At 38.4% G+C, this 23,611-nt stretch overlaps 1 protein-coding gene across 50 annotated transcripts; it reads left to right on the top strand.

The window, feature by feature from the left end:
* The first annotated feature begins 3,170 nt into the window (after window positions 1-3,170).
* On the top strand, window positions 3,171-23,406 carry LOC127834011 (uncharacterized). 50 transcript variants are annotated; one of them, XR_008027730.1, is made up of 10 exons: window positions 4,400-4,522; window positions 5,028-5,191; window positions 7,387-7,487; window positions 7,993-10,453; window positions 10,959-11,122; window positions 13,321-13,421; window positions 13,927-14,090; window positions 16,288-16,388; window positions 16,894-19,354; window positions 19,860-20,449. XR_008027730.1 is itself a non-coding variant. In XM_052359565.1 (5 exons), exons 1-4 carry the CDS (start codon window positions 3,637-3,639, stop codon window positions 13,339-13,341), a joined length of 372 nt encoding a protein of 123 aa, XP_052215525.1. In that variant the 5' UTR covers window positions 3,529-3,636; the 3' UTR covers window positions 13,342-13,421; window positions 22,831-23,406. The 50 variants fall into 50 exon arrangements, 17 of the variants coding, with proteins under 17 accessions (XP_052215525.1, XP_052215527.1, XP_052215526.1 ...); XR_008027739.1 differs by lacking the exon at window positions 10,959-11,122 and having other exon boundaries at window positions 7,993-8,156; XR_008027740.1 differs by lacking the exons at window positions 10,959-11,122; window positions 13,321-13,421 and having other exon boundaries at window positions 7,993-8,156; window positions 10,353-10,453.
* Window positions 23,407-23,611: the final 205 nt, after the last annotated feature.

Genomic DNA, 23,611 nt, shown 5'->3' with positions numbered 1-23,611 from the left:
TATTCTATTTTTGTCTGATTTTTTTTTGCAACTTAAGTAGACAACCGGAAATGTGTCATTGACACTGATTCCAAACGTATGTTTTAAAACAGACAAATCGATATATATTCTACTGTATACAAAAAACGCTATTGTTTAGCCAAAACTGGTCGCAAAAAAATAATTTCATTGAAATCATATATCCATTCATATCATCGAACTTTTTTAATTTGAGCAAGATTCAACCGGGGCGTCAAAATACAAAATTTGGGGACCATACATTTATTAAAAGACAAAGAAACAGGAGCCGGAATTCTGACAACATGTTTCACTGCCAAATGTCCTTTTTAAGATCATCTACACATTAAGGTCATTCAACTGAGAAAGATTAAGCGAGATCAACCCAGTTTTTAAAAGGAGTTTCAAAAACAGTATTTTGGGACTACATATTCTATACAGGAAAAACATATACATAGGGCAAATATTCTGCCAAACTCGCCGCAGCCAATTTTCTTTTTTTGCGATAATCTACAAGTTGAGTACGATCTACACATCAAGGTCAGTCAACTAAGAAGTTTTTTACGGGATCCATTCGTTAGCTGAAGGGGGGTGTACACTAGAAGTTTGTGGCTATATATACAATTTTGAAAAAAAAGTCAGACAAATGATCATGATTTAGCCAAATATTGTCATGGCAAACATTCTTTTCTTAAAGATTATCCACATATTAGGATCATTCAAGTTATATATAAATTCAATAAATTAAACATTTATCGTCAAAGTTGTCGAGACAATCGGACACCTTATTTGCGTTGTATTGAATGTTGAGCTTTTTCCGCAATGCTCCTATGAAAGTTTTAGTATGTTACAGCTATATATCGAGCATCATTTGATACTATCCTATCAAACACTTGTTATACATGCACATTTGCCATGTACGCGGAGGAAACTGTGTGCTATCACAAAGTGACCTGGTATCACAAAAAGTGAGCTGAGTTAATTAAGGTAACATACCTTTTCAAGACTAATTAATATCGGGTCCGCGTCTTCAACGTAAGTTTGTTGTAGCATACACAATTATGTTGTGTTCAATAAACGTATAATATGTCCCCTGTGGAAGAATTTAAAGAATTGATTCATTGGTCCATCTAAATAAGTATTATGCCAAAAGTAGGTCGAAACGTGTCATTTTAGGTTGACCAAGAATTTCGACCTTCTGAAAGGGTGAAATTCCAAAAGCCAATGTAAAGGTCACGATAAAATAAGGTGATTGAAGTGAGTTGAACGTTTTGAAAGACATAATCCATGCAAGTGTCTTAGCTTTGTAGGAAGCATTACAGATGAAACAAAAAAATGGGTTATCCAAGAATTTTGACCATCTTAATTAGTTTTAATCTAAAAGTAGGCCGTTGTCAATGTAAATAAAGGGTCAGGCGATTTGAATGTCTTGATAGTGTTAAAAAACAACATTCATGCAAGTGTGAAGGTTTTTGTAGGTATCATTGTTAAACTATACAATAAGTATACTATGCCATTTTGGTTTAACCTCTAACGAACGGAAGAACGAACAAACGAACGACAGACACATCGTTATATGCCATACGGTATCAGTAGATGCTGAGGGCATACACATATACTTTACTATTCTACAATAGAATATTTTGATTTTACTAGTCGTTACTAGTCGTTGTATGCTTTCTTATGAGTTGATATCCTGATTCAGACAAAAACGTGAGTTTGTTTACATATAGACATCGAGTAACATTATATATCTCTGCACTCAGATAAGTTTACCCAACAAATATTATGTAAAAATTCCTTTACACTGTACATTAAACCACCTACTTTTTAATTGTTCTAACTCACTACATGTACAAGTTACTTTTAAATAGGTCCAAGAAAACATATCAAATTGGTATGTTATCAATTATGAACGGATATTCCAAGGCTTAAATTTCCATAAGCAAATAAGATTACATTCAATGTAAATCAGCATATTTTAATTGTAAGTATTAACACTAAAATGAATTGATTCGGGTGTTCTCTATCTTTAGATATAACGTCCAGTCAGGAACACATTTCACTTCATTCCGATTTAATTATGTATGTGCCAGATGTATAAGTTACGTATCAGTGATTCAATGACGTAGAAGAATATTATGAGTTAGACTGTTCAGGTTATTTATCTAAGGTCATGTTTGTTTACCATGGAATATTTCTACCTAAGGGAGGGAACCTGGGACAAAAATCGGCTTTTACTGTGTTGACTTTCAAGATGGTTGAATGAATTATTTATATGCAGCTTAAGTGATATTGTGATGACGTACTTTATGCATCGGGTAAAGAGCACAACATGTAATTCATGATATGCAAGCGATGTATTAAATACGGAAGTATTTTCTACCTACCGTAGTTAGTAACTTACTATACGTTTTCGGACACATACAAAAATCGTGTCCGAAACTCTAGATACACACAAATATTCTCAAAAATAAATGTCCGAACATTCAGAGACACCGTAAAAATATATACATTTTTCATCTACGTTAATATGTTAAATGTCGTTTTACACATATCAAAGATTAGCATTAATATGCGGTTGTATTAACTAGTGGTGAGTTGATAAATCAGATCGTCGACGCGTCATCGACGAATTGCTGCTGACGTGACGATGACGATGAAAATTTAGAGTCGACGTAAAGTTGACGATTTTTTTTACCGCACGGATCATTCGATATATATTTGATTATGTGTGCAAAAGTTTAAATCTTTAAAAATATACTTTAAGCACTCAGCCCCTAGCATATTCAGATCCATTTTCTGACAATAACAATAGCAATCTCCATGCAGAGTTGTCGTTCCTTGCTCTCACATACAACCTCTGCCATCACAAGAAAATCCTACCAGATTCGGTAGGACGTTATTATTTTTTATAAGTGTTATATTGTGAAAAGTAGTATCATTCTCTTTTAGATTTTCAACATATTGAATTAGTTTAGGTTCATAATAAAAAAATAAATTACCTAAATTAAAAAAGTAAAAATAACGACGGGACATTTTTTCGATTTGGTAAAGGTTACATTACACTAAATCATTGTGTATCCCTCCGTGGTCTATTCGAAAGTAGTGCCTATTTCTAAAGACTTCCTTTTCTCTTCTTGAATATAAGCCATTTAACAATGTGAGACATGTCTTTTGTGGTTATTTGTAATATCCTGTATGTGTCTGGAGTACTTTAATGCCTTGGATTGGAAGCTAACTTAAAAGATGGACTTTTGAGGGTGTGTTTTCTATTGTGTGGGGCTTTTGTCGAAATTAGGATTCCGAAACACGTTTTTCTACGGTGGGTTCATTCGACAGCGATTTACTTTCTTAGAAGTTGCGAGACGGTATGTTTTTGATTGCAATTATTGGAAGAGGACAGATCCATCTTTAAAATGATACCAGGTTCGGAAAAATTGATACGTCAAAAGGCAAGAAAAATGCTGTGAAAGTTGTCAGTTTTGTAATGGGACCCTATGGGAATCGGAATTAGTGTAATATTACCTTAAAAAAGCACATTTACTGCAATGTCAAGGTCACATGGATTCGTCTGCAAGCGAGACAAGTAGAACATGAATTTTAATGAATGTTTTGATGATTTGGGTGCTAAAATAGATGAGAGATGTCAATATTTTGGTTCAAATGGATGTTTTAGGTGGTTTTGGACTGTTCCGGATGGGAGGGGGACCTGGTATGGACAAGTAAGGGTTACATTTCCAACAAATCTTGAATATAAATAGTATCATGTCCAAAGATTGAAGTTTCAGGTGGAGGGCAAGATGAAAAATATGCCAAATCACATGAATCCAACCCATTTATGCCATTTTTCTCTTTGTTTGTAGGCCTGACCATTTGTCCTTTGAGCCGCAGACGGTCAACAATCCGCTAGCTGTCTTGCACCGACTGCTGCACTGGACATGATTTCAATGAGAGTCATCATACTGATTGTTTAATTCAAACATGAATTTCAGTTTGTTCGTTTAAGTACTAACTAAGCTGTTTATTTACAGTGGACGTAGTGGTGCGTCGCATGAGGTAGACTAGGTATTTTCATATATACACTATGTTTACAGAATTGCGGTCGGTGGAGCAACATAGCTGATGAGTTAATAGCGCTAGTTCTTCAGACAAATAACTTTATTTTCAACCTATAAAGCATATTTAGCTGTAGGTGGGGCCATTTAGCTGTAAGATCTGGCTTTGGTTCTGTTAAGCCCTTAGAGTAATGAATTTCAGAGTGAAGACCATAGCGCCTTTTCCTAGTCAAGTATCGGGCAGCTGTATGTCTTTTCAGAAATGCACATGTCTTCTTTAGCATGTCATTGTGATTGCTTTTAATAAGATAAACTCATAACCTTTAGAAAAAGGAGCATCAGTAAATTCAGATTTCACTATTTCAGAGTCAGCCAGACCATGATTGAGCTTAAGGATTGTGCTGCTGATGCGGCCTGTGCAGTTCCGGGAGAAAGTCACTGTCTTGGGCATTGCGGTCTGGTATCAGGTAAGCACTATTGAAAGCCTCACAATTTTGGGGGGTCTGAAGCCTTGTGCTGTCAATGCTATCTGGTTCAAGTACAATTAGAATGCATTCTTCAAGCAGTACTTCATCAGATATGGTTATCTCAAGCTTACAGTTCTCGGGCAGATATGACTTCGATGTGTTCTTGCCAGCAGAACCCTGACAGGCCAAACTATGCGTTAAGCACTATTTTCCACAGCAACCCTTGCAGACAAAAAACAATACTTGAAATTACTTCTGGCATTTAATTTCTAATTTCCTTTACATCTCTTTTGTATGTTTGTTTGCTCTTTTTAACTCTGACATGCCATCTTGCTCGGATTGATAGAGCATACCTGTTTTGTTTAGAGCCGAGTCCCCAGCTGCTCGAGTTTGCCGTGTCAATAATGATAAAGCCATGGCATGATGTCTCCTTTATGTGTTTCCTTATCTCAGTGTTGAACATAATTGCCAGTTTCAGGGGCCTTAACATTTTATTTTATTAAAGGTCTGGATGATCCTTGCCTGACTCCGGGTTTGTGTACACCTCAATCCGACTCCCTGTCCGGTACCGAGGCCGCGGTGGTGCAGCGCTTGTGGACGATCCATCAACATCCTGAAAGGTCAACACTTCACCAAGCTGGGAAAATTGATCCTGATAGTCATTCCCAGGTAGTGAAATGAATATACACTGAACTACAGAGGAATCACACCCAAATGACTTTCCCGACATTAGTGTGGCCCCTCGGGCAGGAATTCCTTAGCAAACATGTTTTTTTGCATGGGGACTGTGGCATTTTTGCAAAACTTAAGCTTTCAACACTGGATTTTAAAGAGAACACTTAATAAAATGTAGCCAAAAGGACTTATTTTTATGAGAGAGACTATCTGGATGAGCAACAAATGTCACATTGTGTCGTAAGCTGTTGAAGGAGCGATTTGCGCCATTTTAAGTGTTAATTTTGGGTAGCAGGCTTGTATCGGCTTGAAAGCTGCAAATTATTCCTCTCATCATAATAGCATTAATTATTTTAATTACATGTGTATGTTTAGATTGTAAGTGAAGCTTTTAATAATAATTTTCTTGAAAAACATGATTTTATATGCTGTTAGTGAGGTTTTTTTGTGAAAAAAGTGCTTAAAATTAAAAAAAGTCTCCTTTTTCATCAAGAAAAGTACACTGATTCACAATCAATACATTTAATTGGGCCTTTTGCTGATAAATTGCTGAATTTTGCATGCAATGATACCAGTTTTTGCCATAAAAGTTACGCGTAACAATAATTGGAGACACAAAATCAGCTGTCGTCACTTAGACTAAAAATCATGCATTCCGACTTGACTGCGGCCAATTTAGTCACCGCTTTAAATGGCCATTTTAAGGCCTTTACCCCCATCCGCATGCACTGAAATTGCATATTCATGGTGGAAATAGTTCAAATCTCATGTGGAGAAAGTTTGAAAAAGATAGGACAAAGTTGAGATCCCTTAAAGGTTACATTACACTAAATCATTGTGTATCCCTCCGTGGTCCATTCGAAAGTAGTGCCTATTTCTAAAGAGTTCCTTTTCTCTTCTTGAATATAAGTCATTTAACAATGTGAGACATGTCTTTTGTGGTTATTTGTAATATCCTGTATGTGTCTGGAGTACTTTGATGCCTTGGATTGGAAGCTAACTTTAAAGATGGACTTTTGAGGGTGTGTTTTCTATTGTGTGGGGCTTTTGTCGAAATTAGGATTCCGAAACACGTTTTTCTACGGTGGGTTCATTCGACAGCGATTTACTTTCTTAGAAGTTGCGAGACGGTATGTTTTTGATTGCAATTATTGGAATAGGACAGATCAATCTTTAAAATGATACCAGGTTCGGAAAAATTGATACGTCGAAAAGGCAAGAAAAATGCTGTGAAATTTGTCAGTTTTATAATGGGACCCTATGGGAATCGGAATTAGTGTAATATAACCTTAAAAAAGCACATTTACTGCAATGTCAAGATCACATGGATTCGTCTGCAAGCGAGACAAGTACAACATGAATTTTAATGAATGTTTTGATGATTTGGGTGCTAAAGTAGATGAGAGATGTCAATATTTTGGTTCAAATGGATGTTTTAGGTGGTTTTGGACTGTTCCGGATGGGAGGGGGACCTGGTATGGACAAGTAAGGGTTACATTTCCAACAAATCTTGAATATAAATAGTATCATGTCCAAAGATTGAAGTTTCAGGTGGAGGGCAAGATGAAAAATATGCCAAAACACATGAATCCAACCCATTTATGCCATTTTTCTCTTTGTTTGTAGGCCTGACCATTTGTCCTTTGAGCCGCAGACGGTCAACAATCCGCTAGCTGTCTTGCATTGACTGGTGCACTGGACATGATTTCAATGAGAGTCATCATACTGATTGTTTAATTCAAACATGAATTTCAGTTTGTTCGTTAAAGTACTAACTTAGCTGTGTATTTACAGTGGACGTAGTGGTGCGTCGCATGAGGTAGACTAGGTATTTTCATATATACACTATGTTTACAGAATTGCGGTCGGTGGAGCAATATAGCTGATGAGTTAATAGCGCTAGTTCTTCAGACAAATAACTTTATTTTCAACCTATAAAGCATATTTAGCTGTAGGTGGGGCCATTTAGCTGTAAGATCTGGCTTTGGTTCTGTTAAGCCCTTAGAGTAATGAATTTCAGAGTGAAGACCATAGCGCCTTTTCCTAGTCAAGTATCGGGCAGCTGTATGTCTTTTCAGAAATGCACATGTCTTCTTTAGTATGTCATTGTGATTGCTTTATAAGATAGGCAATAAACTCATAACCTTTAGAAAAAGGAGCATCTGTAAATTCAGATTTCACTATTTCAGAGTCAGCCAGACCATGATTGAGCTTAAGGATTGTGCTGCGGATGCGGCCTGTGCAGTTCCGGGAGAAAGTCACTGTCTTGGGCATTGCGGTCTGGTATCAGGTAAGCACTATTGAAAGCCTCACACTTTTGGGGGGTCTGAAGCCTTGTGCTGTCAATGCTATCTGGTTCAAGTACAATTAGAATGCATTCTTCAAGCAGTACTTCATCAGATATGGTTATCTCAAGCTTACAGTTCTCGGGCAGATATGACTTCGATGTGTTCTTGCCAGCAGAACCCTGACAGGCCAAACTATGCGTTAAGCACTATTTTCCACAGCAACCCTTGCAGACAAAAAAAAATACTTGAAATTACTTCTGGCATTTAATTTCTAATTTCCTTTACATCTCTTTTGTATGTTTGTTTGCTCTTTTTAACTCTGACATGCCATCTTGCTCGGATTGATAGAGCATACCTGTTTTGTTTAGAGCCGAGTCCCCAGCTGCTCGAGTTTGCCGTGTCAATAATGATAAAGCCATGGCATGATGTCTCCTTTATGTGTTTCCTTATCTCAGTGTTGAACATAATTGCCAGTTTCAGGGGCCTTAACATTTTATTTTATTAAAGGTCTGGATGATCCTTGCCTGACTCCGGGTTTGTGTACACCTCAATCCGACTCCCTGTCCGGTACCATGGCCGCAGTGGTGCAGCCCTTGTGGACGATCCATCGACATCCTGAAAGGTCAACACTTCACCAAGCTGGGAAAATTGATCCTGATAGTCATCCCCAGGTAGTGAAATGAATGTACACTGAACTACAGAGGAATCACACCCAAATGACTTTTCTGACATTAGTGTGGCCCCTCGGGCAGGAATTCCTTAGCAAACATGCTTTTTTGCATGGGGACTGTGGCATTTTTGCAAAACTTAAGCTTTCAACGCTGGATTTTAAAGAGAACACTTAATAAAATGAAGCCAACAGGACTTATTTTAATGAGAGAGACTATCTGGATGAGCAACAAATGTCACATTGTGTCGTAAGCTGTTGAAGGAGCGATTTGCGCCATTTCAAGTGTTAATTTTGGGTAGCAGGCTTGTATCGGCTTGAAAGCTGCAAATTATTCCTCTCATCATGATAGCATTAATTATTTTAATTGCAATGTGTATGTTTAGATTGTAAGTGAAGCTTTTAATAATAATTTTCTTGAAAAACATGATTTTATATGCTGTCAGTGAGTTTTTTTGTGTGAAAAAAGTGCTTAAAATAAAAAAAAGTCTCCTTTTTCATCAAGAAAAGTACACTGATTCACAATCAATACATTTATTTGGGCCTTTTGCTGATATATTGGTGAATTTCGCATGCAATGATCCCAGTTTTTGCCATAAAAGTTACGCGTAACAATAATTAGAGACACAAAATCAGCTGTCGTCACTTAGACTAAAAATCATGCATTCCGACTTGACTGCGGCCAATTTAGTCACCGCTTTAAACGGCCATTTTAAGGCCTTTTCCCCCCTCCGAATGCACTGAAATTGCATATTCATTGTGGAAATAGTTTAAATCTCATGTGGAGAAAGTTTGAAAAGGATAGGACAAAGTTGAGTTCCCTTAAAGGTTACATTACACTAAATCATTGTGTATCCCTCCGTGGTCCATTCGAAAGTAGTGCCTATTTCTAAAGAGTTCCTTTTCTCTTCTTGAATATAAGCCATTTAACAATGTGAGACATGTCTTTTGTGGTTATTTGTAATATCCTGTATGTGTCTGGAGTACTTTGATGCCTTGGATTGGAAGCTAACTTAAAAGATGGACTTTTGAGGGTGTGTTTTCTATTGTGTGGGGCTTTTGTCGAAATTAGGATTCCGAAACACGTTTTTCAACGGTGGGTTCATTCGACAGCGATTTACTTTCTTAGAAGTTGCGAGACGGTATGTTTTTGATTGCAATTATTGGAAGAGGACAGATCCATCTTTAAAATGATACCAGGTTCGGAAAAATTGATACGTCGAAAAGGCAAGAAAAATGCTGTGAAAGTTGTCAGTTTTATAATGGGACCCTATGGGAATCGGAATTAGTGTAATATAACCTTAAAAAAGCACATTTACTGCAATGTCAAGGTCACATGGATTCGTCTGCAATCGAGACAAGTAGAACATGAATTTTAATGAATGTTTTGATGATTTGGGTGCTAAAATAGATGAGAGATGTCAATATTTTGGTTCAAATGGATGTTTTAGGTGGTTTTGGACTGTTCCGGATGGGAGGGGGACCTGGTATGGACAAGTAAGGGTTACATTTCCAACAAATCTTGAATGTAAATATTATTATGTCCAAAGATTGAAGTTTCAGGTGGAGAGCAAGATGAAAAATATGCCAAATCACATGAATGCAACCCATTTATGCCATTTTTCTCTTTGTTTGTAGGCCTGACCATTTGTCCCTTTTGCCGCAGACGGTCAACAATCCGCTAGCTGTCTTGCTCTGACTGGTGCACTGGACATGATTTCAATGAGAGTCATCATACTGATTGTTTAATTCAAACATGAATTTCAGTTTGTTCGTTAGAGTACTAACTTAGCTGTGTATTTACAGTGGACGTAGTGGTGCGTCGCATGCGGTAGACTAGGTATTTCCATATATACACTATGTTTACAGAATTGCGGCCGGTGAAGCAACATAGCTGATGAGTAAATAGCGCTAGTTCTTCAGACAAATAACTTTATTTTCAACCTATAAAGCATATTTAGCTGTAGGTGGGGCCATTTAGCTGTAAGATCTGGCTTTGGTTCTGTTAAGCCCTTAGAGTAATGAATTTCAGAGTGAAGACCATAGCGCCTTTTCCTAGTCGAGTATCGGGCAGCTGTATGTCTTTTCAGAAATGCACATGTCTTCTTTAGTATGTCATTGTGATTGCTTTTAAGATAGGCAATAAACTCATAACCTTTAGAAAAAGGAGCATCTGTAAATTCAGATTTCACTATTTCAGAGTCAGCCAGACCATGATTGAGCTTAAGGATTGTGCTGCGGATGCGGCCTGTGCAGTTCCGGGAGAAAGTCACTGTCTTGGGCATTGCGGTCTGGTATCAGGTAAGCACTATTGAAAGCCTCACACTTTTGGGGGGTCTGAAGCCTTGTGCTGTCAATGCTATCTGGTTCAAGTACAATTAGAATGCATTCTTCAAGCAGTCCTTCATCAGATATGGTTATCTCAAGCTTACAGTTCTCGGGCAGATATGACTTCGATGTGTTCTTGCCAGCAGAACCCCGACAGGCCAAACTATGCGTTAAGCACTATTTTCCACAGCAACCCTTGCAGACAAAAAAAAATACTTGAAATTACTTCTGGCATTTAATTTCTAATTTCCTTTACATCTCTTTTGTATGTTTGTTTGCTCTTTTTAACTCTGACATGCCATCTTGCTCGGATTGATAGAGCATACCTGTTTTGTTTAGAGCCGAGTCCCCAGCTGCTCGAGTTTGCCGTGTCAATAATGATAAAGCCATGGCATGATGTCTCCTTTATGTGTTTCCTTATCTCAGTGTTGAACATAATTGCCAGTTTCAGGGGCCTTAACATTTTATTTTATTAAAGGTCTGGATGATCCTTGCCTGACTCCGGGTTTGTGTACACCTCAATCCGACTCCCTGTCCGGTACCATGGCCGCAGTGGTGCAGCCCTTGTGGACGATCCATCGACATCCTGAAAGGTCAACACTTCACCAAGCTGGGAAAATTGATCCTGATAGTCATCCCCAGGTAGTGAAATGAATGTACACTGAACTACAGAGGAATCACACCCAAATGACTTTTCTGACATTAGTGTGGCCCCTCGGGCAGGAATTCCTTAGCAAACATGCTTTTTTGCATGGGGACTGTGGCATTTTTGCAAAACTTAAGCTTTCAACGCTGGATTTTAAAGAGAACACTTAATAAAATGAAGCCAACAGGACTTATTTTAATGAGAGAGACTATCTGGATGAGCAACAAATGTCACATTGTGTCGTAAGCTGTTGAAGGAGCGATTTGCGCCATTTCAAGTGTTAATTTTGGGTAGCAGGCTTGTATCGGCTTGAAAGCTGCAAATTATTCCTCTCATCATGATAGCATTAATTATTTTAATTGCAATGTGTATGTTTAGATTGTAAGTGAAGCTTTTAATAATAATTTTCTTGAAAAACATGATTTTATATGCTGTCAGTGAGTTTTTTTGTGTGAAAAAAGTGCTTAAAATAATAAAAAAAGTCTCCTTTTTCATCAAGAAAAGTACACTGATTCACAATCAATACATTTATTTGGGCCTTTTGCTGATATATTGGTGAATTTCGCATGCAATGATCCCAGTTTTTGCCATAAAAGTTACGCGTAACAATAATTAGAGACACAAAATCAGCTGTCGTCACTTAGACTAAAAATCATGCATTCCGACTTGACTGCGGCCAATTTAGTCACCGCTTTAAACGGCCATTTTAAGGCCTTTTCCCCCCTCCGAATGCACTGAAATTGCATATTCATTGTGGAAATAGTTTAAATCTCATGTGGAGAAAGTTTGAAAAGGATAGGACAAAGTTGAGTTCCCTTAAAGGTTACATTACACTAAATCATTGTGTATCCCTCCGTGGTCCATTCGAAAGTAGTGCCTATTTCTAAAGAGTTCCTTTTCTCTTCTTGAATATAAGCCATTTAACAATGTGAGACATGTCTTTTGTGGTTATTTGTAATATCCTGTATGTGTCTGGAGTACTTTGATGCCTTGGATTGGAAGCTAACTTAAAAGATGGACTTTTGAGGGTGTGTTTTCTATTGTGTGGGGCTTTTGTCGAAATTAGGATTCCGAAACACGTTTTTCAACGGTGGGTTCATTCGACAGCGATTTACTTTCTTAGAAGTTGCGAGACGGTATGTTTTTGATTGCAATTATTGGAAGAGGACAGATCCATCTTTAAAATGATACCAGGTTCGGAAAAATTGATACGTCGAAAAGGCAAGAAAAATGCTGTGAAAGTTGTCAGTTTTATAATGGGACCCTATGGGAATCGGAATTAGTGTAATATAACCTTAAAAAAGCACATTTACTGCAATGTCAAGGTCACATTGATTCGTCTGCAATCGAGACAAGTAGAACATGAATTTTAATGAATGTTTTGATGATTTGGGTGCTAAAATAGATGAGAGATGTCAATATTTTGGTTCAAATGGATGTTTTAGGTGGTTTTGGACTGTTCCGGATGGGAGGGGGACCTGGTATGGACAAGTAAGGGTTACATTTCCAACAAATCTTGAATGTAAATATTATTATGTCCAAAGATTGAAGTTTCAGGTGGAGAGCAAGATGAAAAATATGCCAAATCACATGAATGCAACCCATTTATGCCATTTTTCTCTTTGTTTGTAGGCCTGACCATTTGTCCCTTTTGCCGCAGACGGTCAACAATCCGCTAGCTGTCTTGCTCTGACTGGTGCACTGGACATGATTTCAATGAGAGTCATCATACTGATTGTTTAATTCAAACATGAATTTCAGTTTGTTCGTTAGAGTACTAACTTAGCTGTGTATTTACAGTGGACGTAGTGGTGCGTCGCATGCGGTAGACTAGGTATTTCCATATATACACTATGTTTACAGAATTGCGGCCGGTGAAGCAACATAGCTGATGAGTAAATAGCGCTAGTTCTTCAGACAAATAACTTTATTTTCAACCTATAAAGCATATTTAGCTGTAGGTGGGGCCATTTAGCTGTAAGATCTGGCTTTGGTTCTGTTAAGCCCTTAGAGTAATGAATTTCAGAGTGAAGACCATAGCGCCTTTTCCTAGTCGAGTATCGGGCAGCTGTATGTCTTTTCAGAAATGCACATGTCTTCTTTAGTATGTCATTGTGATTGCTTTTAAGATAGGCAATAAACTCATAACCTTTAGAAAAAGGAGCATCTGTAAATTCAGATTTCACTATTTCAGAGTCAGCCAGACCATGATTGAGCTTAAGGATTGTGCTGCGGATGCGGCCTGTGCAGTTCCGGGAGAAAGTCACTGTCTTGGGCATTGCGGTCTGGTATCAGGTAAGCACTATTGAAAGCCTCACACTTTTGGGGGGTCTGAAGCCTTGTGCTGTCAATGCTATCTGGTTCAAGTACAATTAGAATGCATTCTTCAAGCAGTCCTTCATCAGATATGGTTATCTCAAGCTTACAGTTCTCGGGCAGATATGACTTCGATGTGTTCTTGCCAGCAGAACCCCGACAGGCCAAACTATGCGTTAAGCACTATTTTCCACAGCAACCCTTGCAGACAAAAAAAAATACTTGAAATTACTTCTGGCATTTAATTTCTAATTTCCTTTACATCTCTTTTGTATGTTTGTTTGCTCTTTTTAACTCTGACATGCCATCTTGCTCGGATTGATAGAGCATACCTGTTTTGTTTAGAGCCGAGTCCCCAGCTGCTCGAGTTTGCCGTGTCAATAATGATAAAGCCATGGCATGATGTCTCCTTTATGTGTTTCCTTATCTCAGTGTTGAACATAATTGCCAGTTTCAGGGGCCTTAACATTTTATTTTATTAAAGGTCTGGATGATCCTTGCCTGACTCCGGGTTTGTGTACACCTCAATCCGACTCCCTGTCCGGTACCATGGCCGCAGTGGTGCAGCCCTTGTGGACGATCCATCGACATCCTGAAAGGTCAACACTTCACCAAGCTGGGAAAATTGATCCTGATAGTCATCCCCAGGTAGTGAAATGAATGTACACTGAACTACAGAGGAATCACACCCAAATGACTTTTCTGACATTAGTGTGGCCCCTCGGGCAGGAATTCCTTAGCAAACATGCTTTTTTGCATGGGGACTGTGGCATTTTTGCAAAACTTAAGCTTTCAACGCTGGATTTTAAAGAGAACACTTAATAAAATGAAGCCAACAGGACTTATTTTAATGAGAGAGACTATCTGGATGAGCAACAAATGTCACATTGTGTCGTAAGCTGTTGAAGGAGCGATTTGCGCCATTTCAAGTGTTAATTTTGGGTAGCAGGCTTGTATCGGCTTGAAAGCTGCAAATTATTCCTCTCATCATGATAGCATTAATTATTTTAATTGCAATGTGTATGTTTAGATTGTAAGTGAAGCTTTTAATAATAATTTTCTTGAAAAACATGATTTTATATGCTGTCAGTGAGTTTTTTTGTGTGAAAAAAGTGCTTAAAATAATAAAAAAGTCTCCTTTTTCATCAAGAAAAGTACACTGATTCACAATCAATACATTTATTTGGGCCTTTTGCTGATATATTGGTGAATTTCGCATGCAATGATCCCAGTTTTTGCCATAAAAGTTACGCGTAACAATAATTAGAGACACAAAATCAGCTGTCGTCACTTAGACTAAAAATCATGCATTCCGACTTGACTGCGGCCAATTTAGTCACCGCTTTAAACGGCCATTTTAAGGCCTTTTCCCCCCTCCGAATGCACTGAAATTGCATATTCATTGTGGAAATAGTTTAAATCTCATGTGGAGAAAGTTTGAAAAGGATAGGACAAAGTTGAGTTCCCTTAAAGGTTACATTACACTAAATCATTGTGTATCCCTCCGTGGTCCATTCGAAAGTAGTGCCTATTTCTAAAGAGTTCCTTTTCTCTTCTTGAATATAAGCCATTTAACAATGTGAGACATGTCTTTTGTGGTTATTTGTAATATCCTGTATGTGTCTGGAGTACTTTGATGCCTTGGATTGGAAGCTAACTTAAAAGATGGACTTTTGAGGGTGTGTTTTCTATTGTGTGGGGCTTTTGTCGAAATTAGGATTCCGAAACACGTTTTTCAACGGTGGGTTCATTCGACAGCGATTTACTTTCTTAGAAGTTGCGAGACGGTATGTTTTTGATTGCAATTATTGGAAGAGGACAGATCCATCTTTAAAATGATACCAGGTTCGGAAAAATTGATACGTCGAAAAGGCAAGAAAAATGCTGTGAAAGTTGTCAGTTTTATAATGGGACCCTATGGGAATCGGAATTAGTGTAATATAACCTTAAAAAAGCACATTTACTGCAATGTCAAGGTCACATGGATTCGTCTGCAATCGAGACAAGTAGAACATGAATTTTAATGAATGTTTTGATGATTTGGGTGCTAAAATAGATGAGAGATGTCAATATTTTGGTTCAAATGGATGTTTTAGGTGGTTTTGGACTGTTCCGGATGGGAGGGGGACCTGGTATGGACAAGTAAGGGTTACATTTCCAACAAATCTTGAATGTAAATATTATTATGTCCAAAGATTGAAGTTTCAGGTGGAGAGCAAGATGAAAAATATGCCAAATCACATGAATGCAACCCATTTATGCCATTTTTCTCTTTGTTTGTAGGCCTGACCATTTGTCCCTTTTGCCGCAGACGGTCAACAATCCGCTAGCTGTCTTGCTCTGACTGGTGCACTGGACATGATTTCAATGAGAGTCATCATACTGATTGTTTAATTCAAACATGAATTTCAGTTTGTTCGTTAGAGTACTAACTTAGCTGTGTATTTACAGTGGACGTAGTGGTGCGTCGCATGCGGTAGACTAGGTATTTCCATATATACACTATGTTTACAGAATTGCGGCCGGTGAAGCAACATAGCTGATGAGTAAATAGCGCTAGTTCTTCAGACAAATAACTTTATTTTCAACCTATAAAGCATATTTAGCTGTAGGTGGGGCCATTTAGCTGTAAGATCTGGCTTTGGTTCTGTTAAGCCCTTAGAGTAATGAATTTCAGAGTGAAGACCATAGCGCCTTTTCCTAGTCGAGTATCGGGCAGCTGTATGTCTTTTCAGAAATGCACATGTCTTCTTTAGTATGTCATTGTGATTGCTTTTAAGATAGGCAATAAACTCATAACCTTTAGAAAAAGGAGCATCTGTAAATTCAGATTTCACTATTTCAGAGTCAGCCAGACCATGATTGAGCTTAAGGATTGTGCTGCGGATGCGGCCTGTGCAGTTCCGGGAGAAAGTCACTGTCTTGGGCATTGCGGTCTGGTATCAGGTAAGCACTATTGAAAGCCTCACACTTTTGGGGGGTCTGAAGCCTTGTGCTGTCAATGCTATCTGGTTCAAGTACAATTAGAATGCATTCTTCAAGCAGTACTTCATCAGATATGGTTATCTCAAGCTTACAGTTCTCGGGCAGATATGACTTCGATGTGTTCTTGCCAGCAGAACCCCGACAGGCCAAACTATGCGTTAAGCACTATTTTCCACAGCAACCCTTGCAGACAAAAAAAAATACTTGAAATTACTTCTGGCATTTAATTTCTAATTTCCTTTACATCTCTTTTGTATGTTTGTTTGCTCTTTTTAACTCTGACATGCCATCTTGCTCGGATTGATAGAGCATACCTGTTTTGTTTAGAGCCGAGTCCCCAGCTGCTCGAGTTTGCCGTGTCAATAATGATAAAGCCATGGCATGATGTCTCCTTTATGTGTTTCCTTATCTCAGTGTTGAACATAATTGCCAGTTTCAGGGGCCTTAACATTTTATTTTATTAAAGGTCTGGATGATCCTTGCCTGACTCCGGGTTTGTGTACACCTCAATCCGACTCCCTGTCCGGTACCATGGCCGCAGTGGTGCAGCCCTTGTGGACGATCCATCGACATCCTGAAAGGTCAACACTTCACCAAGCTGGGAAAATTGATCCTGATAGTCATCCCCAGGTAGTGAAATGAATGTACACTGAACTACAGAGGAATCACACCCAAATGACTTTTCTGACATTAGTGTGGCCCCTCGGGCAGGAATTCCTTAGCAAACATGCTTTTTTGCATGGGGACTGTGGCATTTTTGCAAAACTTAAGCTTTCAACGCTGGATTTTAAAGAGAACACTTAATAAAATGAAGCCAACAGGACTTATTTTAATGAGAGAGACTATCTGGATGAGCAACAAATGTCACATTGTGTCGTAAGCTGTTGAAGGAGCGATTTGCGCCATTTCAAGTGTTAATTTTGGGTAGCAGGCTTGTATCGGCTTGAAAGCTGCAAATTATTCCTCTCATCATGATAGCATTAATTATTTTAATTGCAATGTGTATGTTTAGATTGTAAGTGAAGCTTTTAATAATAATTTTCTTGAAAAACATGATTTTATATGCTGTCAGTGAGTTTTTTTGTGTGAAAAAAGTGCTTAAAATAAAAAAAAGTCTCCTTTTTCATCAAGAAAAGTACACTGATTCACAATCAATACATTTATTTGGGCCTTTTGCTGATATATTGGTGAATTTCGCATGCAATGATCCCAGTTTTTGCCATAAAAGTTACGCGTAACAATAATTAGAGACACAAAATCAGCTGTCGTCACTTAGACTAAAAATCATGCATTCCGACTTGACTGCGGCCAATTTAGTCACCGCTTTAAACGGCCATTTTAAGGCCTTTTCCCCCCTCCGAATGCACTGAAATTGCATATTCATTGTGGAAATAGTTTAAATCTCATGTGGAGAAAGTTTGAAAAGGATAGGACAAAGTTGAGTTCCCTTAAAGGTTACATTACACTAAATCATTGTGTATCCCTCCGTGGTCCATTCGAAAGTAGTGCCTATTTCTAAAGAGTTCCTTTTCTCTTCTTGAATATAAGCCATTTAACAATGTGAGACATGTCTTTTGTGGTTATTTGTAATATCCTGTATGTGTCTGGAGTACTTTGATGCCTTGGATTGGAAGCTAACTTAAAAGATGGACTTTTGAGGGTGTGTTTTCTATTGTGTGGGGCTTTTGTCGAAATTAGGATTCCGAAACACGTTTTTCAACGGTGGGTTCATTCGACAGCGATTTACTTTCTTAGAAGTTGCGAGACGGTATGTTTTTGATTGCAATTATTGGAAGAGGACAGATCCATCTTTAAAATGATACCAGGTTCGGAAAAATTGATACGTCGAAAAGGCAAGAAAAATGCTGTGAAAGTTGTCAGTTTTATAATGGGACCCTATGGGAATCGGAATTAGTGTAATATAACCTTAAAAAAGCACATTTACTGCAATGTCAAGGTCACATTGATTCGTCTGCAATCGAGACAAGTAGAACATGAATTTTAATGAATGTTTTGATGATTTGGGTGCTAAAATAGATGAGAGATGTCAATATTTTGGTTCAAATGGATGTTTTAGGTGGTTTTGGACTGTTCCGGATGGGAGGGGGACCTGGTATGGACAAGTAAGGGTTACATTTCCAACAAATCTTGAATGTAAATATTATTATGTCCAAAGATTGAAGTTTCAGGTGGAGAGCAAGATGAAAAATATGCCAAATCACATGAATGCAACCCATTTATGCCATTTTTCTCTTTGTTTGTAGGCCTGACCATTTGTCCCTTTTGCCGCAGACGGTCAACAATCCGCTAGCTGTCTTGCTCTGACTGGTGCACTGGACATGATTTCAATGAGAGTCATCATACTGATTGTTTAATTCAAACATGAATTTCAGTTTGTTCGTTAGAGTACTAACTTAGCTGTGTATTTACAGTGGACGTAGTGGTGCGTCGCATGCGGTAGACTAGGTATTTCCATATATACACTATGTTTACAGAATTGCGGCCGGTGAAGCAACATAGCTGATGAGTAAATAGCGCTAGTTCTTCAGACAAATAACTTTATTTTCAACCTATAAAGCATATTTAGCTGTAGGTGGGGCCATTTAGCTGTAAGATCTGGCTTTGGTTCTGTTAAGCCCTTAGAGTAATGAATTTCAGAGTGAAGACCATAGCGCCTTTTCCTAGTCGAGTATCGGGCAGCTGTATGTCTTTTCAGAAATGCACATGTCTTCTTTAGTATGTCATTGTGATTGCTTTTAAGATAGGCAATAAACTCATAACCTTTAGAAAAAGGAGCATCTGTAAATTCAGATTTCACTATTTCAGAGTCAGCCAGACCATGATTGAGCTTAAGGATTGTGCTGCGGATGCGGCCTGTGCAGTTCCGGGAGAAAGTCACTGTCTTGGGCATTGCGGTCTGGTATCAGGTAAGCACTATTGAAAGCCTCACACTTTTGGGGGGTCTGAAGCCTTGTGCTGTCAATGCTATCTGGTTCAAGTACAATTAGAATGCATTCTTCAAGCAGTCCTTCATCAGATATGGTTATCTCAAGCTTACAGTTCTCGGGCAGATATGACTTCGATGTGTTCTTGCCAGCAGAACCCCGACAGGCCAAACTATGCGTTAAGCACTATTTTCCACAGCAACCCTTGCAGACAAAAAAAAATACTTGAAATTACTTCTGGCATTTAATTTCTAATTTCCTTTACATCTCTTTTGTATGTTTGTTTGCTCTTTTTAACTCTGACATGCCATCTTGCTCGGATTGATAGAGCATACCTGTTTTGTTTAGAGCCGAGTCCCCAGCTGCTCGAGTTTGCCGTGTCAATAATGATAAAGCCATGGCATGATGTCTCCTTTATGTGTTTCCTTATCTCAGTGTTGAACATAATTGCCAGTTTCAGGGGCCTTAACATTTTATTTTATTAAAGGTCTGGATGATCCTTGCCTGACTCCGGGTTTGTGTACACCTCAATCCGACTCCCTGTCCGGTACCATGGCCGCAGTGGTGCAGCCCTTGTGGACGATCCATCGACATCCTGAAAGGTCAACACTTCACCAAGCTGGGAAAATTGATCCTGATAGTCATCCCCAGGTAGTGAAATGAATGTACACTGAACTACAGAGGAATCACACCCAAATGACTTTTCTGACATTAGTGTGGCCCCTCGGGCAGGAATTCCTTAGCAAACATGCTTTTTTGCATGGGGACTGTGGCATTTTTGCAAAACTTAAGCTTTCAACGCTGGATTTTAAAGAGAACACTTAATAAAATGAAGCCAACAGGACTTATTTTAATGAGAGAGACTATCTGGATGAGCAACAAATGTCACATTGTGTCGTAAGCTGTTGAAGGAGCGATTTGCGCCATTTCAAGTGTTAATTTTGGGTAGCAGGCTTGTATCGGCTTGAAAGCTGCAAATTATTCCTCTCATCATGATAGCATTAATTATTTTAATTGCAATGTGTATGTTTAGATTGTAAGTGAAGCTTTTAATAATAATTTTCTTGAAAAACATGATTTTATATGCTGTCAGTGAGTTTTTTTGTGTGAAAAAAGTGCTTAAAATAATAAAAAAGTCTCCTTTTTCATCAAGAAAAGTACACTGATTCACAATCAATACATTTATTTGGGCCTTTTGCTGATATATTGGTGAATTTCGCATGCAATGATCCCAGTTTTTGCCATAAAAGTTACGCGTAACAATAATTAGAGACACAAAATCAGCTGTCGTCACTTAGACTAAAAATCATGCATTCCGACTTGACTGCGGCCAATTTAGTCACCGCTTTAAACGGCCATTTTAAGGCCTTTTCCCCCCTCCGAATGCACTGAAATTGCATATTCATTGTGGAAATAGTTTAAATCTCATGTGGAGAAAGTTTGAAAAGGATAGGACAAAGTTGAGTTCCCTTAAAGGTTACATTACACTAAATCATTGTGTATCCCTCCGTGGTCCATTCGAAAGTAGTGCCTATTTCTAAAGAGTTCCTTTTCTCTTCTTGAATATAAGCCATTTAACAATGTGAGACATGTCTTTTGTGGTTATTTGTAATATCCTGTATGTGTCTGGAGTACTTTGATGCCTTGGATTGGAAGCTAACTTAAAAGATGGACTTTTGAGGGTGTGTTTTCTATTGTGTGGGGCTTTTGTCGAAATTAGGATTCCGAAACACGTTTTTCAACGGTGGGTTCATTCGACAGCGATTTACTTTCTTAGAAGTTGCGAGACGGTATGTTTTTGATTGCAATTATTGGAAGAGGACAGATCCATCTTTAAAATGATACCAGGTTCGGAAAAATTGATACGTCGAAAAGGCAAGAAAAATGCTGTGAAAGTTGTCAGTTTTATAATGGGACCCTATGGGAATCGGAATTAGTGTAATATAACCTTAAAAAAGCACATTTACTGCAATGTCAAGGTCACATTGATTCGTCTGCAAGCGAGACAAGTAGAACATGAATTTTAATGAATGTTTTGATGATTTGGGTGCTAAAATAGATGAGAGATGTCAATATTTTGGTTCAAATGGATGTTTTAGGTGGTTTTGGACTGTTCCGGATGGGAGGGGGACCTGGTATGGACAAGTAAGGGTTACATTTCCAACAAATCTTGAATGTAAATATTATTATGTCCAAAGATTGAAGTTTCAGGTGGAGAGCAAGATGAAAAATATGCCAAATCACATGAATGCAACCCATTTATGCCATTTTTCTCTTTGTTTGTAGGCCTGACCATTTGTCCCTTTTGCCGCAGACGGTCAACAATCCGCTAGCTGTCTTGCTCTGACTGGTGCACTGGACATGATTTCAATGAGAGTCATCATACTGATTGTTTAATTCAAACATGAATTTCAGTTTGTTCGTTAGAGTACTAACTTAGCTGTGTATTTACAGTGGACGTAGTGGTGCGTCGCATGCGGTAGACTAGGTATTTCCATATATACACTATGTTTACAGAATTGCGGCCGGTGAAGCAACATAGCTGATGAGTAAATAGCGCTAGTTCTTCAGACAAATAACTTTATTTTCAACCTATAAAGCATATTTAGCTGTAGGTGGGGCCATTTAGCTGTAAGATCTGGCTTTGGTTCTGTTAAGCCCTTAGAGTAATGAATTTCAGAGTGAAGACCATAGCGCCTTTTCCTAGTCGAGTATCGGGCAGCTGTATGTCTTTTCAGAAATGCACATGTCTTCTTTAGTATGTCATTGTGATTGCTTTTAAGATAGGCAATAAACTCATAACCTTTAGAAAAAGGAGCATCTGTAAATTCAGATTTCACTATTTCAGAGTCAGCCAGACCATGATTGAGCTTAAGGATTGTGCTGCGGATGCGGCCTGTGCAGTTCCGGGAGAAAGTCACTGTCTTGGGCATTGCGGTCTGGTATCAGGTAAGCACTATTGAAAGCCTCACACTTTTGGGGGGTCTGAAGCCTTGTGCTGTCAATGCTATCTGGTTCAAGTACAATTAGAATGCATTCTTCAAGCAGTACTTCATCAGATATGGTTATCTCAAGCTTACAGTTCTCGGGCAGATATGACTTCGATGTGTTCTTGCCAGCAGAACCCCTGACAGGCCAAACTATGCGTTAAGCACTATTTTCCACAGCAACCCTTGCAGACAGAAAAACAATACTTAAATTACTTCTGGCATTTAATTTCTAATTTCCTTTACTATCTCTTTTGTATGTTTGTTTGCCTCTTTTTAACTCTGACATGCCATCTTGCTCGGATTGATAGGAGCATACCTGTTTTGTTTAGAGCCGAGTCCCCAGCTGCTCGAGTTTGCCGTGTCAATAATGATAAAGCCATGGCATGATGTCTCCTTTATGTGTTTCCTTATCTCAGTGTTGAACATAATTGCCAGTTTCAGGGGCCTTAACATTTTATTTTATTAAAGGTCTGGATGATCCTTGCCTGACTCCGGGTTTGTGTACACCTCAATCCGACTCCCTGTCCGGTACCATGGCCGCAGTGGTGCAGCCCTTGTGGACGATCCATCGACATCCTGAAAGGTCAACACTTCACCAAGCTGGGAAAATTGATCCTGATAGTCATCCCCAGGTAGTGAAATGAATGTACACTGAACTACAGAGGAATCACACCCAAATGACTTTTCTGACATTAGTGTGGCCCCTCGGGCAGGAATTCCTTAGCAAACATGCTTTTTTGCATGGGGACTGTGGCATTTTTGCAAAACTTAAGCTTTCAACGCTGGATTTTAAAGAGAACACTTAATAAAATGAAGCCAACAGGACTTATTTTAATGAGAGAGACTATCTGGATGAGCAACAAATGTCACATTGTGTCGTAAGCTGTTGAAGGAGCGATTTGCGCCATTTCAAGTGTTAATTTTGGGTAGCAGGCTTGTATCGGCTTGAAAGCTGCAAATTATTCCTCTCATCATGATAGCATTAATTATTTTAATTGCAATGTGTATGTTTAGATTGTAAGTGAAGCTTTTAATAATAATTTTCTTGAAAACATGATTTTATATGCTGTCAGTGAGTTTTTTGTTGTGAAAAAAATTGCTTAAAATAAAAAAAAGTCTCCTTTTCATCAAGAAAAGTAACACTGATTCACATCAATACATTTATTTGGGCCTTTTGCTGATATATTGGTGAATTTCGCATGCAATGATCCCAGTTTTTGCCATAAAAGTTACGCGTAACAATAATTAG

Source organism: Dreissena polymorpha, chromosome 6 (genome assembly GCF_020536995.1).
Source record: "Dreissena polymorpha isolate Duluth1 chromosome 6, UMN_Dpol_1.0, whole genome shotgun sequence".
Classification (NCBI taxonomy): domain Eukaryota; kingdom Metazoa; phylum Mollusca; class Bivalvia; order Myida; family Dreissenidae; genus Dreissena; species Dreissena polymorpha.
The sequence above is the reverse complement of the archived record's forward strand: the minus strand, read 5'-3'. Positions and strand labels throughout refer to the sequence as shown.

What these genes read in the sequence shown, in the direction of transcription:
- LOC127834011 (XM_052359565.1), top strand. Translation starts at nt 3,637, where the DNA reads ATGAGAGATGTCAATATTTTGGTTCAAATGGATGTTTTAGGTGGTTTT. An exon ending in GGGGGACCTGGTATGGACAA is followed by an intron (nt 3,723 to 10,352) that starts GTAAGGGTTACA and finishes TCACTATTTCAG; the next exon opens with AGTCAGCCAGACCATGATTG. An exon ending in GCATTGCGGTCTGGTATCAG is followed by an intron (nt 10,454 to 10,958) that starts GTAAGCACTATT and finishes ATTTTATTAAAG; the next exon opens with GTCTGGATGATCCTTGCCTG.